This window comes from Muscardinus avellanarius (assembly GCF_963383645.1).
Source record: "Muscardinus avellanarius genome assembly, chromosome: 13".
Lineage (NCBI taxonomy): Eukaryota > Metazoa > Chordata > Mammalia > Rodentia > Gliridae > Muscardinus > Muscardinus avellanarius.
This window is the reverse complement of record NC_137799.1, coordinates 11,275,177-11,291,287: the sequence shown is the minus strand read 5'-3', so window position 1 is coordinate 11,291,287 and position 16,111 is coordinate 11,275,177. Positions and strand designations below refer to the sequence as shown.

Here is a 16,111-nt window from a genome sequence, read left to right as displayed (position 1 = left end):
CCCAAAGGAAATTTGGCTTCTGAGATGCCACCATGTCCTGATTTCCGTCCAGGTGGCTACATGAGTCTGCTTTATGTTAATTCATTGAGCCACACTTATTTTGTATGTTTTTCTTTGTGTACTTTATGTATTATATTAAAAGACTAAATGGCAGAAGGATGAACCTTTTTCTTTTGTTAACTATCTAAATCCTGCTCCTGCAAAATTCCGGGGCAGAATTTCAGGCAATTCACACAGGCCCTTACAAGGCCCACTAAACACCAGGGTGAAATGAACCCTGACTTTGCAGGTGCAGGTGTGGTGGGGTAGAGTCAGGACACCAAAGACCACACTGTTCACAGGACCGTTAACAAGTGCCTCCCTTTCCTCCCCGGGTCAGTGCTGTCCCTCTCAGCTGTGGGAAGCAGGTGCGGGTGTCCCCCCAGGACAGCAGGGCCCATGGGGAGGGCAGGGCCAGGTGAACGGAGGACAGGCAGGACGCAGTCCCTCTGAGATGGAGCTCAACGCTCCCCAGAGCTGGGGGTCACAGCAACACCCTTCTGGGACAGAATGGAAGCAGACAGACAGGTGAAGCGGGTCCTCACCTTATTTTTTTCAGTAAGTTGCTGCTCCAAGTCTTGTTTCTCTTTCTGCAGCTGCCCTAGGTCCATGGCCACAACCTCGCCGTTTGGTGTTCCTTCTGTAGCCAGAAGCTGGTACACAGGGTCCTGCGCGGCCTTCGAGGGCACCTACAGGTGGCGTAGGGAGTTGGGAGCTAAGCCCCAGCTTCGTTGGTAACCTCCCAGAGGGACAGTGGCTTTGCACACACGCACAAGCCCACCTTCACACCAAGAGGTGCTGCACACGGTGGCCGCCGGGCCTCACGACCGCCCAGCCAGCCGAGCACTCCCCGCAGACCACCACCGCCCGGAGCTAGTGTGCAGGGCTGTGACTCACGGGCGGCTCCGGTGCCATGGCCTCCTCGGGCCTCCGGCTCCTCAGGGTCTCCAGCTCACTCTGCAGCTGGTGCATCTGCAACAGGGCAGAGTTGTGACCTAGGGCGGAGAGGGAGCGCGTGAGTGCAGGGACACAGGCAGTGGTGCAGCTGGGCTGGGACCCACAACAGGCACAGCCAGGACCATGACTCGCCTCACCTTCCTCCAGGCGGAGAACCTCCTGCTCCTTCTGGAGAAGCGCGGCAGCCTTTTCCTGCAGACTCTGCTCCTTCTGGTCTAGTGCGGCGGCCAGCCCCACAGCCTTGGAGAGGAGAGCCCGGTGTGAGGGCTGGCCGCGGTACCCCTCAGGGCCCCTCTTCCCACTCCCAGCATGCCCGCGAGCTACCCTTACCCCGTGCCCCCACCACCTCCTGTCCTAGGCAGGGTCCTGCGCCTCAATGTCCCTGGCTCACGGCCCACCTATCGACACCTCCCGCTCCCGAGCACCTGCAGCCGGCTGGCCCGAGGGCTCGTGACGCATGATGTGCACTGCCTCAGTCCAGTGTCCAGAGCATGATTACCCTGAAGTCCTTTTCAGAGGTGACTCAGACTTGGATTTGTCAAGGCCTCACTGAAGGCCTCGAGCCTGGGAAGAGCAGGGTGGCTTCCCCACCCCTACTGCATGCCCAGCTCACCCTGCCAGCCTTTGGGACCGTGGACGATGGGCCGCCTTGCAGAAGCCCCGTAAGCCTCTCACATAGGACTTTTCTCCAGAGAATGCTTGTTACTAGTAACCAACCATCAAAGTTAGAAAAAGGCAGCTCATGGGGTGAATGAGAGCATCTCTGTAACCTATCCTGGCTTCTTTTTTTGTTCGTTTTTATGGTGTTGGGGTTTGAACCAGGAATATTCTATCTCTGAGCTACACCCCTAGCCCTAATTTTTTTTTGAAACAAGGCCTAAGTTGCTAAGGTTGTCCTTGAAGCTGCGATCCTCCTGTCTCTGCCTCCCAAGCGCGAGGATTACAGGCATGCGCCACTAAGCACAGCCCTCGCAGCTTCTCAGGCGCTGACCGCGTCCCCCAGGCCTGGGTGCCTGCACCCAGGAGGCCGCGCTGCTGGCCCGCTGCGGCTCAGGGTCCAGCCCACCACTCAGCGCATTCCTGGCCTGCGGCCCACCTGTTGCTGGAGCTCTTCCCTTTGCTTCCGCACCTCCTCCAGGGCTTGAGCCATGGCCACGCTCACAATTTCTCTTTGGCTCCATTCTTCCTACAATTCAGGAAACAGGTGGGAGGTTGAGCCTCACTCAGTTTCCATATTTTTAGCTGCATACGTCACATGACCAGCCACAGAGGAGCCTTAGGATGTCAACACTGAGCAAGACCCTCGGGCGTGTAAAATGCACTGGTGTCTGAACCGTCTGCTCAGAGAAACATAATAAGCAATTACTGCCTTTAATAGGGTAAAATGTCACTGACTCATCAAAATGACCCAAGTTTTCTCTGATGAGGGAGACTAGAGATTGAACCCAGAGCATTTTACCTCCAAGTTATACCCCCAGCACATTTTATTTTGAAACAGGGTCTAAGTTGCTGAGGCTGGTCTCAGACCTGCAACCTTCCTGTCTCAGCCTCCCAAGTACTGGTTTACAGGCATGTGCCACCACACCCAGCTAGAATGACCCGATTTTATAAGAGAAAACTCAGGCTCAGGTGAGGTGATTTGTTCCAGGTCCTCGAGCTAGTAAGCAGCACAGCCAGACCAAAAGGGTACGCCGTTGTGCACCTACAGCCAGGGCCACCGATGCCGGTCTCCCCTCAGCGTTTTCTACCTGAGCAGGATGCCTTCCAGCCTTCCTGGAACATGAGGGACTGACTGTCCCTGGGAAAAGCACACACCTCTCCCGAGACTGAAGCTTGTGCTCACAGCTCAGCACTCAGGTCCCTGACCACTGGGGAGGGAAACGTCCTGGAGAGACACCTGCTGTTTCTGTCTGCCCAGAACTCAGCTCTTTGCCCAAGGGCCTCACTGTTCATGTTCAGTCCCACTCTGAACTTCTACATGGCTCTGGCTGGCTGCTAAGAATCATATACTTTTTGTTTTCTGTTCTGTGATACTGAGAATGGACCCCAGAGGTGATCTACCCTGGGACTGCCCTTTTGTGTGCGTGTTTGTTTGTAGTACTGGGGATTAACGCCAAGGATGCTCTACCTTTGAGCTATACCCCCAACCTGATTTCTTTTTTTAGTGGTACTGGGGTTCCTGGAAGCCCTTCTACATCTGGGCTACACTCCCAGACCTATTTTTATACTTTTTTTAAAATTTGGAAACAGGGTCTCTGAAGCCAGCACACGCGGCTGGCTTCGAACCTGCGCGATCCTCCTGTTTCTGCCTCCCAAGTGCAGGGATTACAAGCGTGCGCCACCACGCCCGGCCCCAACCTGATTTTTTAAATTATGTTTTTGGAGCCAGGCATGGTGGCGCACGCTTGTAATCCCTGCACTTGGGAAGCTGAGACAGAAGGATCGCACAGGTTCGAAGCCAGCCTCAGCTACTTAGTGAGGCTCTCAAGCAACTTAGTGAGACCCTGTTTCCAAAAAAATTATAAAATAGGTCTGGGGGTGTAGCCCAGAGGTAGAAGGCCACTGGGATCCATCCTCAGTACCGCACACACAAAAAAATAATAAATTGTTTTTTGCAGTACTGGGGATTAAATGCAGGGGTATTCTATTTCCAAGCTATACTCCCAGCCCTATTTTTCATTCTTTGTTTTTTTAACATTTATTTATCTATTTATCCATCTATTTATTTATTTTGTGGTACTGGGGGTAGAACCCAGGGGCTTTCTACCTCCAGCTATCCTCCCAGACCTATTTTATACTTTATTTGGAAACAGGGTCTCACTAAGTTGCTGAGAGCCTCACTAAGTAGCTGAGGCTGGCTTTGAACCCTTGCGATCCTCCTGTGTCAGTTTCCCAAGCGCGGGGATTAAAAGCATGTGCATCACCAGCCTGGCTCATTCTTTTGAAACAAAGTCTCACTAAGTTGTAGAGGGCCTTGCTAAGTTCTGAGGCTGGCTGTGCACCTGTGATCCTCCTGTCAGCCTCCCAGTACTGGGAGTATAAGCATGTGCCACCATGCCGGTGTGTGCTGTTTTGTTTGAGACGGGGGTCTCACAAAGTTGCCCAGGCTGGCCTTCACTTTTTGATCCTCCTGCCTCAGCCTTCTCAGCTGCTGGCATTACAGGTGTGTACTACCACACCCAGCAAATCACAGCCCTTAAAGGTGGGTCTGTCACCAAAGAGGAACAACCAGGCTCTCTTCTTATATTTGGACCCTTCTTTTTTTTTTTTTTTTTTTTTTTTTTGCAGGTCTGGGGATGGAACCCAGGCAGGGGCATTTGACTTCTGAGCTACACCCTCTGCCCTATTTTTTATTCTTTATTTAATTGGAAACAGGGTCTCACTAAGTTGCGGAAGGCCTCACTAAGTAGCTGAGGCTGTCCTTGAACCACTTGGACCCTTCTTGACTTTTTTTTTTTTTTTTTTTGTGGTACTGGGGATGGAACCCAGGGGCATTCTACCTCTGAGCTACACCACTAGCTCTATTTTTTATTCTTTTATTTTGAAAGAGGGTCTGAGTTGCAGAGGACCTTACTAAGTAGCAGAGGCTGTCCTCGAACCGCAATCTTCCTGTCGCAGCCTCCCAAATGCTGGGATTCCAAGCTTGCGCCACCACGCCTGACCCTGGACCTCGAAGTTCAGTGGGAGAAGCCTTCCGGCCCTGAGGTGCTCAGCTGGGGTGTCCAAGCTTGGAGCTACTGTGGCGATGTTCAGTCTACCTGCAGGACACAGTCTACAAGATGAACACAGCACTGACAGGGCCAGAGATCAGCACAGGAAGAGATGTGACAGGCCCAGGTTCCAGGAGGACCGGTCTTTCTGGTTCTGTGAGCGACCCAAGTTTCCCTAAAAAATATCCCTCCCTCGGCCTGGGGTGGCATGCTGGCCCTACACTGGAAGGGCCAGGACTACCTCCTGGAGATAAGGAAAACCCGGGCCTCCTTTGGGTCCCAGACACGGGTTTAGAGAGCAGTTCTGGTGACAACGGGGAAGCAGCAGGAAGTTGCAGGATGGCGGTGCAGGAGCCACTGCTGGGGAGTTTAGGAGAGACCTGTGATGCCAGGTGCGGTGGGCCTGCTTGCAATCCCAGTACTTGGAGGCTGAGACAGGAAGATCACAGGTTCACAGCCAGACTTGGCTACTTAGGCCCTTTCCAACTTAGTAAGACCCTGTTTCAAACATAAAGAATAAAAATATGGCTGGGGTGTAGCTTAGAAATAGAATGCTGCTGAGTTCAATCTAGTACCACAATAAAAATAAATAAAAAATATAAAATAAGAGACCCCATGAGTGCTGAGGGCAGGGGACAGAAGCAGTGTGGGAAGACAGGGGAGCAGGCAATGCAGACTCACAGCCCCTGGCATTTTTATACATGGCCATATTTAATTCCCAGTAATGCTCTTGAATTCAGGGGTTACTATCTTCCATTTAAATACAGGAAAATGGCCAGGCATGGTGGTACCCGCTTGTAATCTCAGCATTTGGGAGGCTGAAACAGGAGGATCCCAGCCTCAGGTACTTAGTGAGGCTCTTTGCAACTCAGTGAGACACTGCTTCAAAATAAAGAATAAAAAATAGGGCTAGGGGTGTAGCTCGGAGGTAGAATGTCCCTGGGTTTCATCTCTAGCACTGCAAAAATAAATAAATAAATAAATAAATAAATAAATAAATAAATAAATAAATGAAAACTAAAATAAATAAAAAATAAAATAAAATAAATGGGGCTGAAGGTGTAGATCAAAGGTAGAATTCCCCTGGGTTCAATCCCCCCCCCAAAAAAAAAAACCCAAAAAGGACTGTAGGTATGTCCCAGAGGTAGAATGCCCATGGGTTCAATCTCTAGTAACACACACACCAGCTAGTGAAGAGCCAGGCTGGCACATATAGCTGGGTGTATACGGCTCTGAAGTCTATGCTGCTAACGGCTACCTAAGACCCCAGACTGTGGGACTCAAGTTCAACATATCCACCCTCGGCTCACTGCAACAGAACCTGTGCCCTGCAGGGGCACCAGGCTGCCACCACAATGTGGCAGCTCTCTGCATCTGTGCATGAGTCAGGTGGGGACTCAGCTGTTCCAAAAACTCAAGATAATTCTAAATAGATGTGCACCAAACTTCAGTGCTTCACAGCCGGGTGTGGTGGCACACGCTTGTAATCCACACTCTTGGAAGGTTGAGACAGGAGGATCGCACTGGTTTGAAGCCACCTCAGCTACTTAATGAGACCCTGTTTTCAAATTAAAAAATGTATAATAGGCTCTGGGTTCTACACCCAGTACCACCAAAAAGGAAGAGAGAGAGAGAGAGAGAGAGAGAGAGAGAGAGAGAGAGAGAGAGAGAGAGAAAGAAAGAAGAAAGAAAGAGAGAAAGAAAGAAAGAAAGAAAGAAGAAAGAAAGAGAGAAAGAAAGAAAGAAAGAAAGAAAGAAAGAAAGAAAGAAAGAAGTTGGGCTAGGGGTATAGCTCAGAGGTAGAATGCCCCTGGGTTCTATCCCCAGCACCACACACAAAAAAGCAAAAACAAAAACAAAAACACACACACCAAAAAAAAAAAAAGAAAGAATCAAAGACTGACAGAACCAAAGGGAAGACAAACCCAGCCAAATGTGAAGATTCAGTGCACTCTTCTCAGTAACTGATGAAACATATAAACAAAATGAGAGCATATGTAGATTTAAATAATATCAACCAATTTGACCTCATTAGAATCTACAGAATACTTCATCTAATAGCAGAAAAATATAAATTCTTTTCAAACACAATGAAATAACTGCCAACACAGACTACAAAAGGTTGAGCTATAAAACAAGTCAGAATAAGCATCAAAGGACTGAGCTCACGTGGAGTAGCTACGTGGTATGGGCTCCACCTGGAAAGCTCCCCACACATCTGGGAGCCAGCCGCATGTTTAAAGAGCCTGTGTGTGCTAGTTTTTGAGCTACTGCCTCTCAGTCCATGTCTACCTCTGATCCTTGGCTTTGTCAGGCTGCCCTGGGACTGCAAGCCACCCTGCTCATCAGCTGGCTGTGTTAATCTCCATCACGAGGGGGCACTCAGAAAGACTGGAAGGCCAAAGGTGGGAGAAGGTGTTCACCCCAGCAGCACTGCTTTGCCTGAGAGCAGAGACTTCTTCCTAAGGCAGCAGCTGTACTCACCTGTAGTTCCCCAACACTGCAGCTGAACCTGTTCACTGCTTACTTCCTAGCACATGCCTACACCAACCTGATGGACCTCTCTCAGGTCCAGTGTCAAAAGTGCCAGCCCTACCTTTTTGGTTTTGGGTACTAGGGTCCTGCTGAGGGTCGTGCTAAGTTACCATGCACTGGCCTAGAACCTACAGTTTTCCTGTGTCAGCCTCCAAGTACTGGGATTCAAGGTGTGTGACATGGTGCTTGGCTGGGCTTCTTAATCTTCTTTTCTTTTCCTTCCTTCCTTTCTTCCTTCCTTCCTTTCTTTCTTTTTTTCTTTTTTTGTGGTACTGGGGATGGTACTAAGAGGCATTCTACTTCTAAGCTATACCCCCAGCTCTATTTTTCTTCCCCCCCACCCCCGGTACTGGGGACAGAACCCAGGGGCATTCTACCTCTGAGCTACACCCCCAGCCCTATTTTTTATTCTTTATTTTGAAACAGGGTCTCACTGAGTTGCAAAGGGCCTCACTAAGTAGCTGAGGCTGGCCGTGGACCACAATCCTGTCTCAGCCTCCCGAATGCTGGGATTACAAGCGTGTGCCACTACACCCGGCTTCCCAGCCCTATTTTTAATTCTTTATTTTGAAACAGGGTCTCATTAAGTAGTGGAGGCTGGCCACAAACCTGCAATCTTCCTGTCTTAGCCTCCCAAGTATTGGGATTACAAGCATGCACCACTACACCTGGCTGTATCTTTTTTATATCTCTAGGATATGTAGTAATGTTTTCTTTTTCATTCCTGGTATCAATTATCTGTGCCACTTTTTTTTTTGGGGGGTACTGCCGATTGAACCTAGGGGTATTATGTCCTAGAAGCTACACTCCCAGCCCTTTTTATTTGTGTTTTATGAAATGAGGGCTTTCTAGGTTGCTGAGGCTGGCTTCTAGCCTTTGAGCCTCTCGTCTGTTTCCCAAGTACTAGGGCTACAGATATGTACTAGCACACCTGGCTGTGCCACTACTGCTGAGCCTCCTCCTCTTTCTCCCAACCCTCCTCCTCCTCCCCCTCTTCTTCCTTTTCCTCCTTTTGTGGTAGAGGATTGAAACCAGGGGCATTCTATATCTGAGCTACACAGCCTACCACACAGTTTGGGCAAATTATATTTTTCTAGAATTTTACCATTTCATTTAAAATTTAAAGTATATTAGCATAAAGCTGTTTATATACCTTTTAGACCCATTTAAATTTTTTGTGTGAAACAGGCTCACTAGGTTAATGAAAGTCTTACCACCATGCTCTGCTTCTTTTTTTATTAGTCTTACCCAAAGTTTAGCAATTTTACTAAGTCTTCAAAAGATCAATACTAATATTTATAATATTCATAATACTTATTGTGAGAACTCACTTATTTTCTAGTCCAATAGTTTTTACTCTTGTATCTGTCATTTCTTTCTCCCTTCCTTCCTTCCTCCCTCCCCCCCCACCCTAACAAGTGTGTGCCACCATGTCAGGCAAGTCTTGTTTTAAAAATTTGACCTTTCTTTGATGATACTGGGGATCAGCCCAGGACCTTGTGCATGCTAAGCAAGTGCTCTGCCACTGAGCTACTTCCCTAGCCCTTTATAAAACAGATTTATGCACAATTCAATCATTCATTTAGTGTGTGTGGTACTGGAAACTGAACCCAGAAGCATTCTATCTCTAAGATACACTCCTAGCCCTTCTTACTTTTTGTTTTGAAATAGGGTCTCAGGGTTGCTGAGAGTATCACTGCTACTGAAGCTGTCCTTGAACCTGTCTCAGCCTTCCAAATAAAGGGATGGCAGGCATGGGCCACTACACCTAGTTTCTGTTTTCTTTTTTTAATTGGTACTGGGGATTGAACCCAGGTATTCTACCTCTGAGCTACACCCCTAGCCCTTTTTATTTAGAAACAGGGTCTTGTTAAGTTGCTTAGGGCCTCACTAAATTGCTGAGAATCTTGCTAGACTGCAGACACCGGCCTCCAACCTGTGACCCTCTTATCTCAGCCTCTAGAGTACTGGGCCTGCAGGTGTGTGCCACCAGACCCAGGCTTCTGTTTTTATTTCTAACCCTTTCTCCCCTCTTCCCCTCTTTTCTGTGCTGGGGATTAAATACAAGGCCTCACACATGCTAGGGAAGCATTGTACCATTGATCTACATCCCCAGCCTTTTGGCTGTGTGTGTGGTACTAGGAATTGAACTCAGGGGCATTCTACCTCTGAGCTACAATTCCAGCCTAACCGACTGACTGCAGTACTGGGGATGGAACCCAGGGGCATTCTACCTCCGAGCTACATCCCGAGCCCTATTTTTTTCCCCCCATTATTAGTATTATTATTTGTTGTGGTACTGGGGGTAGAACCCAGGGACTTTTCTACATCTGGCCATACTCCTAGACCTATTTTATATTTTATTTATTTATTTATTTATTTATTTATTTATTTAATTTTTTGGTGGTACTGGGGTTCCTGGAAGCCCTTCTACAGCCGGGCTACACTCCCAGAGCTATTTATATATATTTTATTTGGAAACAGGGTCTCTAAAGCCAGCGAGGCTGGCTACAAACCTGCGCGATCCTCCTTTTTCTGCCTCCCAAGTGCGGGGTTACAAGCGTGCGCCACCACGCCCGGCTTTATATTTTATTTGGAAACAGGGTCTCACTAAGTTGCTGAGAGCCTCACTAAGTAGCTGAGGCTGGCTTTGAACCTGTGCGATCCTCCTGTCGCAGCCTCCCAAGTACTAGGATTACAAGCATGCGTCGCCATGCCCAGCTTTATTCTTTATTTTAAAACAGGGTTTCACTAAGTTGCAAAGGGCCTCACAAGTAGCTGAGGCTGTCCGCAAACTGCGATCCTCCTCTCAACCTCCCAAATGCTGGGCTTATAAGCATGCGCCACCACAACCAGCTCCCAGCTTTTTATTATTGCTTATTTTTATTTATTTTTTGTTTTAAAAAGGAGACTTGCTAGGCTGCCGTTAAGTCTGTGAAACTGCTGAGGGTGGGTTCAAGCCTGTGATTCTCTTGATTCAGTCCCAAGTGGTAGAACTGCAGGTGTGTGCCCACCATACTTGTTGCCCCTTGTTTGTTTGTTTATTTATTGATTTTGGTATTGGGGATTGAACTCAGGGTTGAGCTATAACCTTAGCACTTTTCATTATTTATTCATTTGTACCCTAGCCCTATTCATTTATTTATTTTATTTGTTTGTCTGCAGTACTGGGGATGGAACCCAGGGGCATTCTACTTCCAAGCTACACCCCCAGCCCTATTTTTTATTCTTTATTTTTTCTTCTCTGTTTTGCAGAGGCCTCACTGAGTTGCTGAGGCTGGCTCTGAGCCTGGATCCTCCTGCCTCAGCCTCCCAGGCGTGCACCGCCATGCCTGGCTGTTCTTCCACTGCCGTGTTTTCCATGCAGACATTTCTCCACACAGAGCCAGAGAAATCCTTTTAAAATAAAACCGCTCTCAAGTTGCTTCTCTGCTTAAACCTGTTACCACTGTCCTTTTTTTTTTTTTTGTCCTGGGGATTGACAGGGGCATCTATCTCCAAGCTATACCCTCAGCCCAATTTTATTTATTTGGAAACAAAGTCTCACTAGGTTGTAGAGAGCCTCACTATGTTGCAGAGGCTGGCTTTGAGCCTGGATCCTCCTGTCTCAGCCTTCAAGTACTGGGTTTACACATGTCTGCCCCACACACGGTTCCACTCTATTTTTTTTGTGTGTGTGTGTATGTACTGGGGGTAGAACCCAGGGACTTGTCTATCTCTGGGGTATACTCCCAGACCTATTTTATACTTTGGAAACAGGGTCTCACTAAGTTACTGAGAACCTCACTCAGTAGCTGAGGCTGGCTTTGAAGCTGTGCGATACTCCTGTCAGCCTCCCAAGCGCGGGGATTGCACGCGTGTGCCACCACGCCTGGCTCCACTGTCTTTTTGATGTCCTCAATCTCTTTGCTGTCAGCCTCTGCTCCCCCCCAGCCTCCACTCTACTGCAGCCACCCTGGTCTCCTGCTCTTCTGTGAACAGACCAGTTTCTTTCTGTCCATGAGCCTGGTGGGTGTGTATGTGTGAGGTGTGTTTGTTACTGGGGATTGATCCCAGGGGTGTTTTACTTCTGTGCTATACCCTAGCCCTATTTTTTTACTTTGATACAGGGTCTCACAAAGTTGCTGAAAGCCTTGCTAAATTGCCAAGGGTGGCTATGAACCTGTGATCCTCCGACCTCAATCTCCCAAGTATAGGATTACGGGTGTGAGCCACCACACCCAGCTCCTGAGAGCCTTTATATTTTCTGTTTCTTCTGTCTTGAACATTCATTCCCCCAATATCCACATATCTGGCCCCTTCTCAGTATTCAGATCTTTTGCTCAAATGTAACAGAAGCCTTCCCCAACATCTACACTGAAAAGTGTCCCCTCACCCTCCTCTCTGTCCCTCACCCTGCTTTCTTCAAAGGCTTGGTCACTGTTTGCGACGAGCGTGCTGTCTCCAGTCACAGGTGGCACAGAGCAGGGACTTGCGCTGTCCTTGCCACAGCCCAGCACCTGCAATGGTGCTGGGCACTTACGAAACTCAAGTGTTTGCTGAAGGAATGCATGAGAAAATGTCTGACTCCACCGTGCACGCTTCCCACACTGCAGTGTCCGTGCTAGGCCCAAACAGCATACCAGATGCTATCCTGAAAGCCTAGAAGGTGCATCGCAGCTGTGGGCTCAGAGGAGATGCCTGCAAAGGTTTACAGGAGCTTGTGCCATGACCAAGCTGGCCGAGTGCTGCAATGACCCGCATGCAGGGGTGCTGAGAAAGGAGCCAGGGACCCCGGAGGCTGAGGGGAACACGGCCATCGGTTATGTCCAGGGAACAAGAGGTGGCACCTAATCACAGCACCCTGCGTCGGTGGGGAGAGGCGACAATCTAGCAGGCGTTCTTCATCTCTGTACATGGTCCCTGATAGTAACAAAGGTCTCTATGACCTTTCAGGGCCTTGCTTTATTTGTCTCACTGAAAAACCAAGCTGGTGGGTGCACGGACAGCAAGACTTGCAGGCAGCTGCAGATAATGCCACAGAGGAAGGGCTGGCCTCGGGGGGGACTGAAAGGTCAGACCTGCTCTGCCTCTAACTATGGAACTTGGATAAATTAATTCCTTACACATGGAACCTCAAAGGCATTAACTGCCAAGTGAACATAGCTCTCTTTTGTTACTGTTGTGATGGGAATAGTACTTGGGAATGAACCCAGAGGCTTCTAACACTGAGCTGCACACCTGGCCCCTTTTCTTTCTTTTTTTTTCTTTTTTCTTTTTCTTTTTGTGGTACTAGAGACTGAACTCAGGGGCATTCTATCACTGAGTTGCGCCCATACCCTTTTATTTATTTTTTCTGTGGTACTGGGGATTGAGCCCAGGATCATTCTACCTCTGAGCTATATCCTCAGCCCTTTTAATTTTTTGTTTGGAAACAAGGTCTCACTAGGTTACTGAAAACCTTGCTACATTGCTAAGGCTGTCCTTGAACCTGCAATCCTCCTGACTCAGCCTCCCAAGTACTGAGATTACAGGCATATGCCACCATGCCTGTCTCAAATGAGCATAATTCTTTTTTTTTCTTTTTTTTTTTTTGCTGGTTCTGGGGTTCCTGGAAGCCCTTCTACCTCCGGGCTACACTCCCAGACCTATTTTTACATTTTCATTTTGGAAACAGGGTCTCCTAAGCCAGCGCACGCGGCTGGCTTCGAACCTGCGCGATCCTCCTGTCTCTGCCTCCCAAGCGCGGGGATTACAAGCGTGTGCCACCACGCCCGGCGAGCATAATTCTTAATACAGTTCTGGATTAAGAGTATTTAATGAGGTGAGATTTCTAGCAGAGGCCTAGCAGAAGTACCGAACAAATGTTAGTTCTCATGCCGGGCATGGTGGCGCACGCTTGTAATCCCAGTGCTTGGGAGGCTGAGACAGGAGGATTCCACAGGTTCGAAGCCAGCCTCAGCTACTTAGTGAGACCCTGTTTCCAAACCTCTGGGTTCCAACCCTAGAAACACACACACACACACACACACACACACACACACACACACACACGCAAATACAAGTATGGGCTTTCACTGGGCTGCCCCAAATGCACATGTAAAACATAACAAAGACTTTTGTGAAACCGAGTCAGGTAAATACCTTTAGCTTCTTTAGTTCGAACTGGTGATGTTGTAGGGAACATTCACATTCATTTCTGCTTTCTTTAAGGGCTGCATTTTCCTGTTCCAGCTCTCTCTGGAAATTAAGAGTACAGATAAAAAGAAAGATCTTTACTGTATTTTCCTCCAGGCACATTCTGTTCTCTGACATGGCATCTTTGAAATGCCCTTTGTGTGTGTGTGTGTGTGTGTGTGTGTGTGTGTGTGTGTGTATTGAGGATTGAAACCTGGGGCATTCTACCTCTGAGCTATACTCTCAGCCCTATTTTATTCTTTTATTTTGAAATAGGGTCTTGTACTTGGGAGGCTGAGACAGGAGGATCCCAGGTTCGTGGCCAGCCTCAGCTACTGAGTGAGGCCTCTGCAACTTAGTGAGACCCTGTTTCCAAATAAAGAGTAAAAACAGGGCTGGGATGTAGCTCGGAGGTAGAATGCCTCTGGGTTCAATCTTAGTACTGCAAAAAATAAATAAATAAAATTGCCAAGGCTGGCCACGAACTGCAATTTTTCTTGTTTTATCCTCCCAAGTACTGAGATTACAAGTGTGTGCCACCATGCCCAGCTTGAAAAGCCCTTTTTCTGGGGTCAGTGTAGGGGTGGGAGATGACAAAAGGGTGGGGTAAGAGAGCAAAACACTGAGTGAGAAACTCCTGGAGCTGGGAGTACAGTGCAGTGATAAGAGTGCCTGCTTACCAGGCGTGAGGCCCTGGGTTCCTTCTCCAGCAACACACCACACACACAAGGTCAAGCTGCGTCTGAGCCAGGTGTGCCCGCTCAGCCATGCTCTTCTCCACTCACCAGCCTGTGCTCAGCAGCTGTCTGGTCAGCTGCCCGCGCCTGCTCCAGGGAGGAGATCTGGGCCTCTAGTGCACGGGTGCGCCCCTGGCACTGCTGCTCCAAGGCGAGGACCTGCTGCTGTGCGTGGCTCCTCTGCTGGTGTGCGGCAGCCTGCGGGAAAACCAGAGGGCAGCCCGTCAAGGGACAGTGGTGTGTGAAGGATCCTTACCCTGGCCCTTTGTGCCCGAGAGCTCTGCTTGCTGAGCTCCCCTTGGAGCTGTGGAGGACCCTGCATGCTCTGCCTGCTGGCGCTGGGCCCTGGCCTGCCCTGGATGGGGTCTGCCACTGGTCCCCCCACCCCTACTGGAGGCTGGACCCTTGTGAATGGCAGGCAGACCCTCTACCACTGAGCTATGCCCCCCGCCCTGCCCCAGGCATTGGTTTAGATGTCACCACTGCCCTCAGGGCACTGTCAGTCCTCAGACACAGGCTCCTGGGCACTACTCAGTGTACCCCTAGCTAAGGTTTTCCCCATGGTGGCTGTGAGCACACAGCCAATCCTGAGCGCGTCTCCTGAGAAGATGCGTGCCTCCTTGCTGTGTTGCAAGGACTACTGACAGCCCGTGCACGGTGCTGAGCGCAGTGCCCGACGTAGCAAATATAAACGTCCACGCCGGGTGCTTTTGCTCTTTTAAAATTTATTTTATTTTCTGTGCTGCTGGGGGGATTGAACGCAGGGCTTCAGCCATGCTAGGCAAGTGCTCTATCACTGCGTGATGCACAGCCTTTTTTAGTTCTTTCTTTCTTTCTTTCTTTCTTTCTTTCTTTCTTTCTTTCTTTCTTTCTTTCTTTCTATTTATTTATTTTCAGTACTGGATGGAACCCAGGGGCATTCTACCTCTGAGCTACATGCCCCAGTCCTACTTTTTAGTCTTTTTTTTTTTTGAAACAGGGTCTCACTGAGTTGCGAAGTACCTCGCTAAATAATAACTGTGGCCATCTATGAACTGTGATCCTCCAGTCTCTGCCTCAATACTGGGATGACAAGCGTGCGCCACCACGCCTGGCCTTTTTATTTTGTATTAATTTTTTTATTTTTAATTTTGAGACAGGGTCTTGTTAATTTGCCGAGGCTAGCCTTGAACTTATGACCATCCTGCCTCAACCTCCTGATTTGCTGGGATTACAGGTGTGCACCGCTGGGCCTGGCTGCTGACTGCTTTTGTTTCCCTGGCTTCTAATTCATCAGCCCACCTGGCGCTATCATGACTGGCCAGGCCCTTGCCACCTTCTCCCCAGGTTCTGGACCTGTCCTGTACCTCTGTTTACAAGCTGCAGCTTGACCTCTAGAGGAGGTCCACCTCTGGTTTTCAAAGTGGGATGTTGGAGGGAATCAGCCAGTCAGTCTGTCTCCAGGTGACGGGGCCCTCCGGGTCCTTACACTCTTGACCTGCTCAGCCCACTTGCACATAGAGCACAACTGTTATATTTACGGCAAGTTCCAGATTCTGCTGTGAGTGTGTTGTGGCATCTGCAAAGGCCGGAAGAGAAAGCTCAGGGCTTGGCACCCAAGAAGCACTCACAAGTTCCTGGATTTGTGTGTCCTGGGCAGCCACGACGTCCCTGCTCTGCCTGAGCTGCTCCTCAGAGGACTGAAGACTCTGTTCTAGTTCCTTCACCTATGGGAAATCGAAGCATTCTTTACTCAACAAGAGGCTAGAAATTTTTTGGTACTAGGGATTGAGCCCAGCCCAGCTCCACTCCCAGCCTTTTTTATTTTGAAATAGTCTCACTAAATTGCTGAGGCTGGCCTCAAACCTCCTAACCTCCTGTCTCAGCCTCCTAAGTACTGGGATTATAAGTGTGCTACTATACCTGGTTGTATGAATGGATTTCTCGAGTGGAACTTCAAACCATACATCAAAACTTTGATGATAACCCCAGCATTTG

General features: G+C 49.0%; 1 protein-coding gene across 1 annotated transcript in view; it reads right to left on the bottom strand.

Moving 5' to 3' along the window:
* Positions 1–16,111, bottom strand: part of GOLGA1 (golgin A1) — a gene marked incomplete at both ends in the record, with an annotated part of 49,100 nt that overhangs the window by 5,886 nt on the left and 27,103 nt on the right. The window contains 7 exons of the mRNA XM_080709671.1: positions 585–728; positions 937–1,034; positions 1,134–1,236; positions 2,093–2,182; positions 13,365–13,460; positions 14,183–14,332; positions 15,745–15,840. Of these exons, the coding sequence (XP_080565797.1) occupies positions 585–728; positions 937–1,034; positions 1,134–1,236; positions 2,093–2,182; positions 13,365–13,460; positions 14,183–14,332; positions 15,745–15,840 (777 nt within the window). The remainder of the gene's footprint in view (positions 1–584; positions 729–936; positions 1,035–1,133; positions 1,237–2,092; positions 2,183–13,364; positions 13,461–14,182; positions 14,333–15,744; positions 15,841–16,111) is intronic.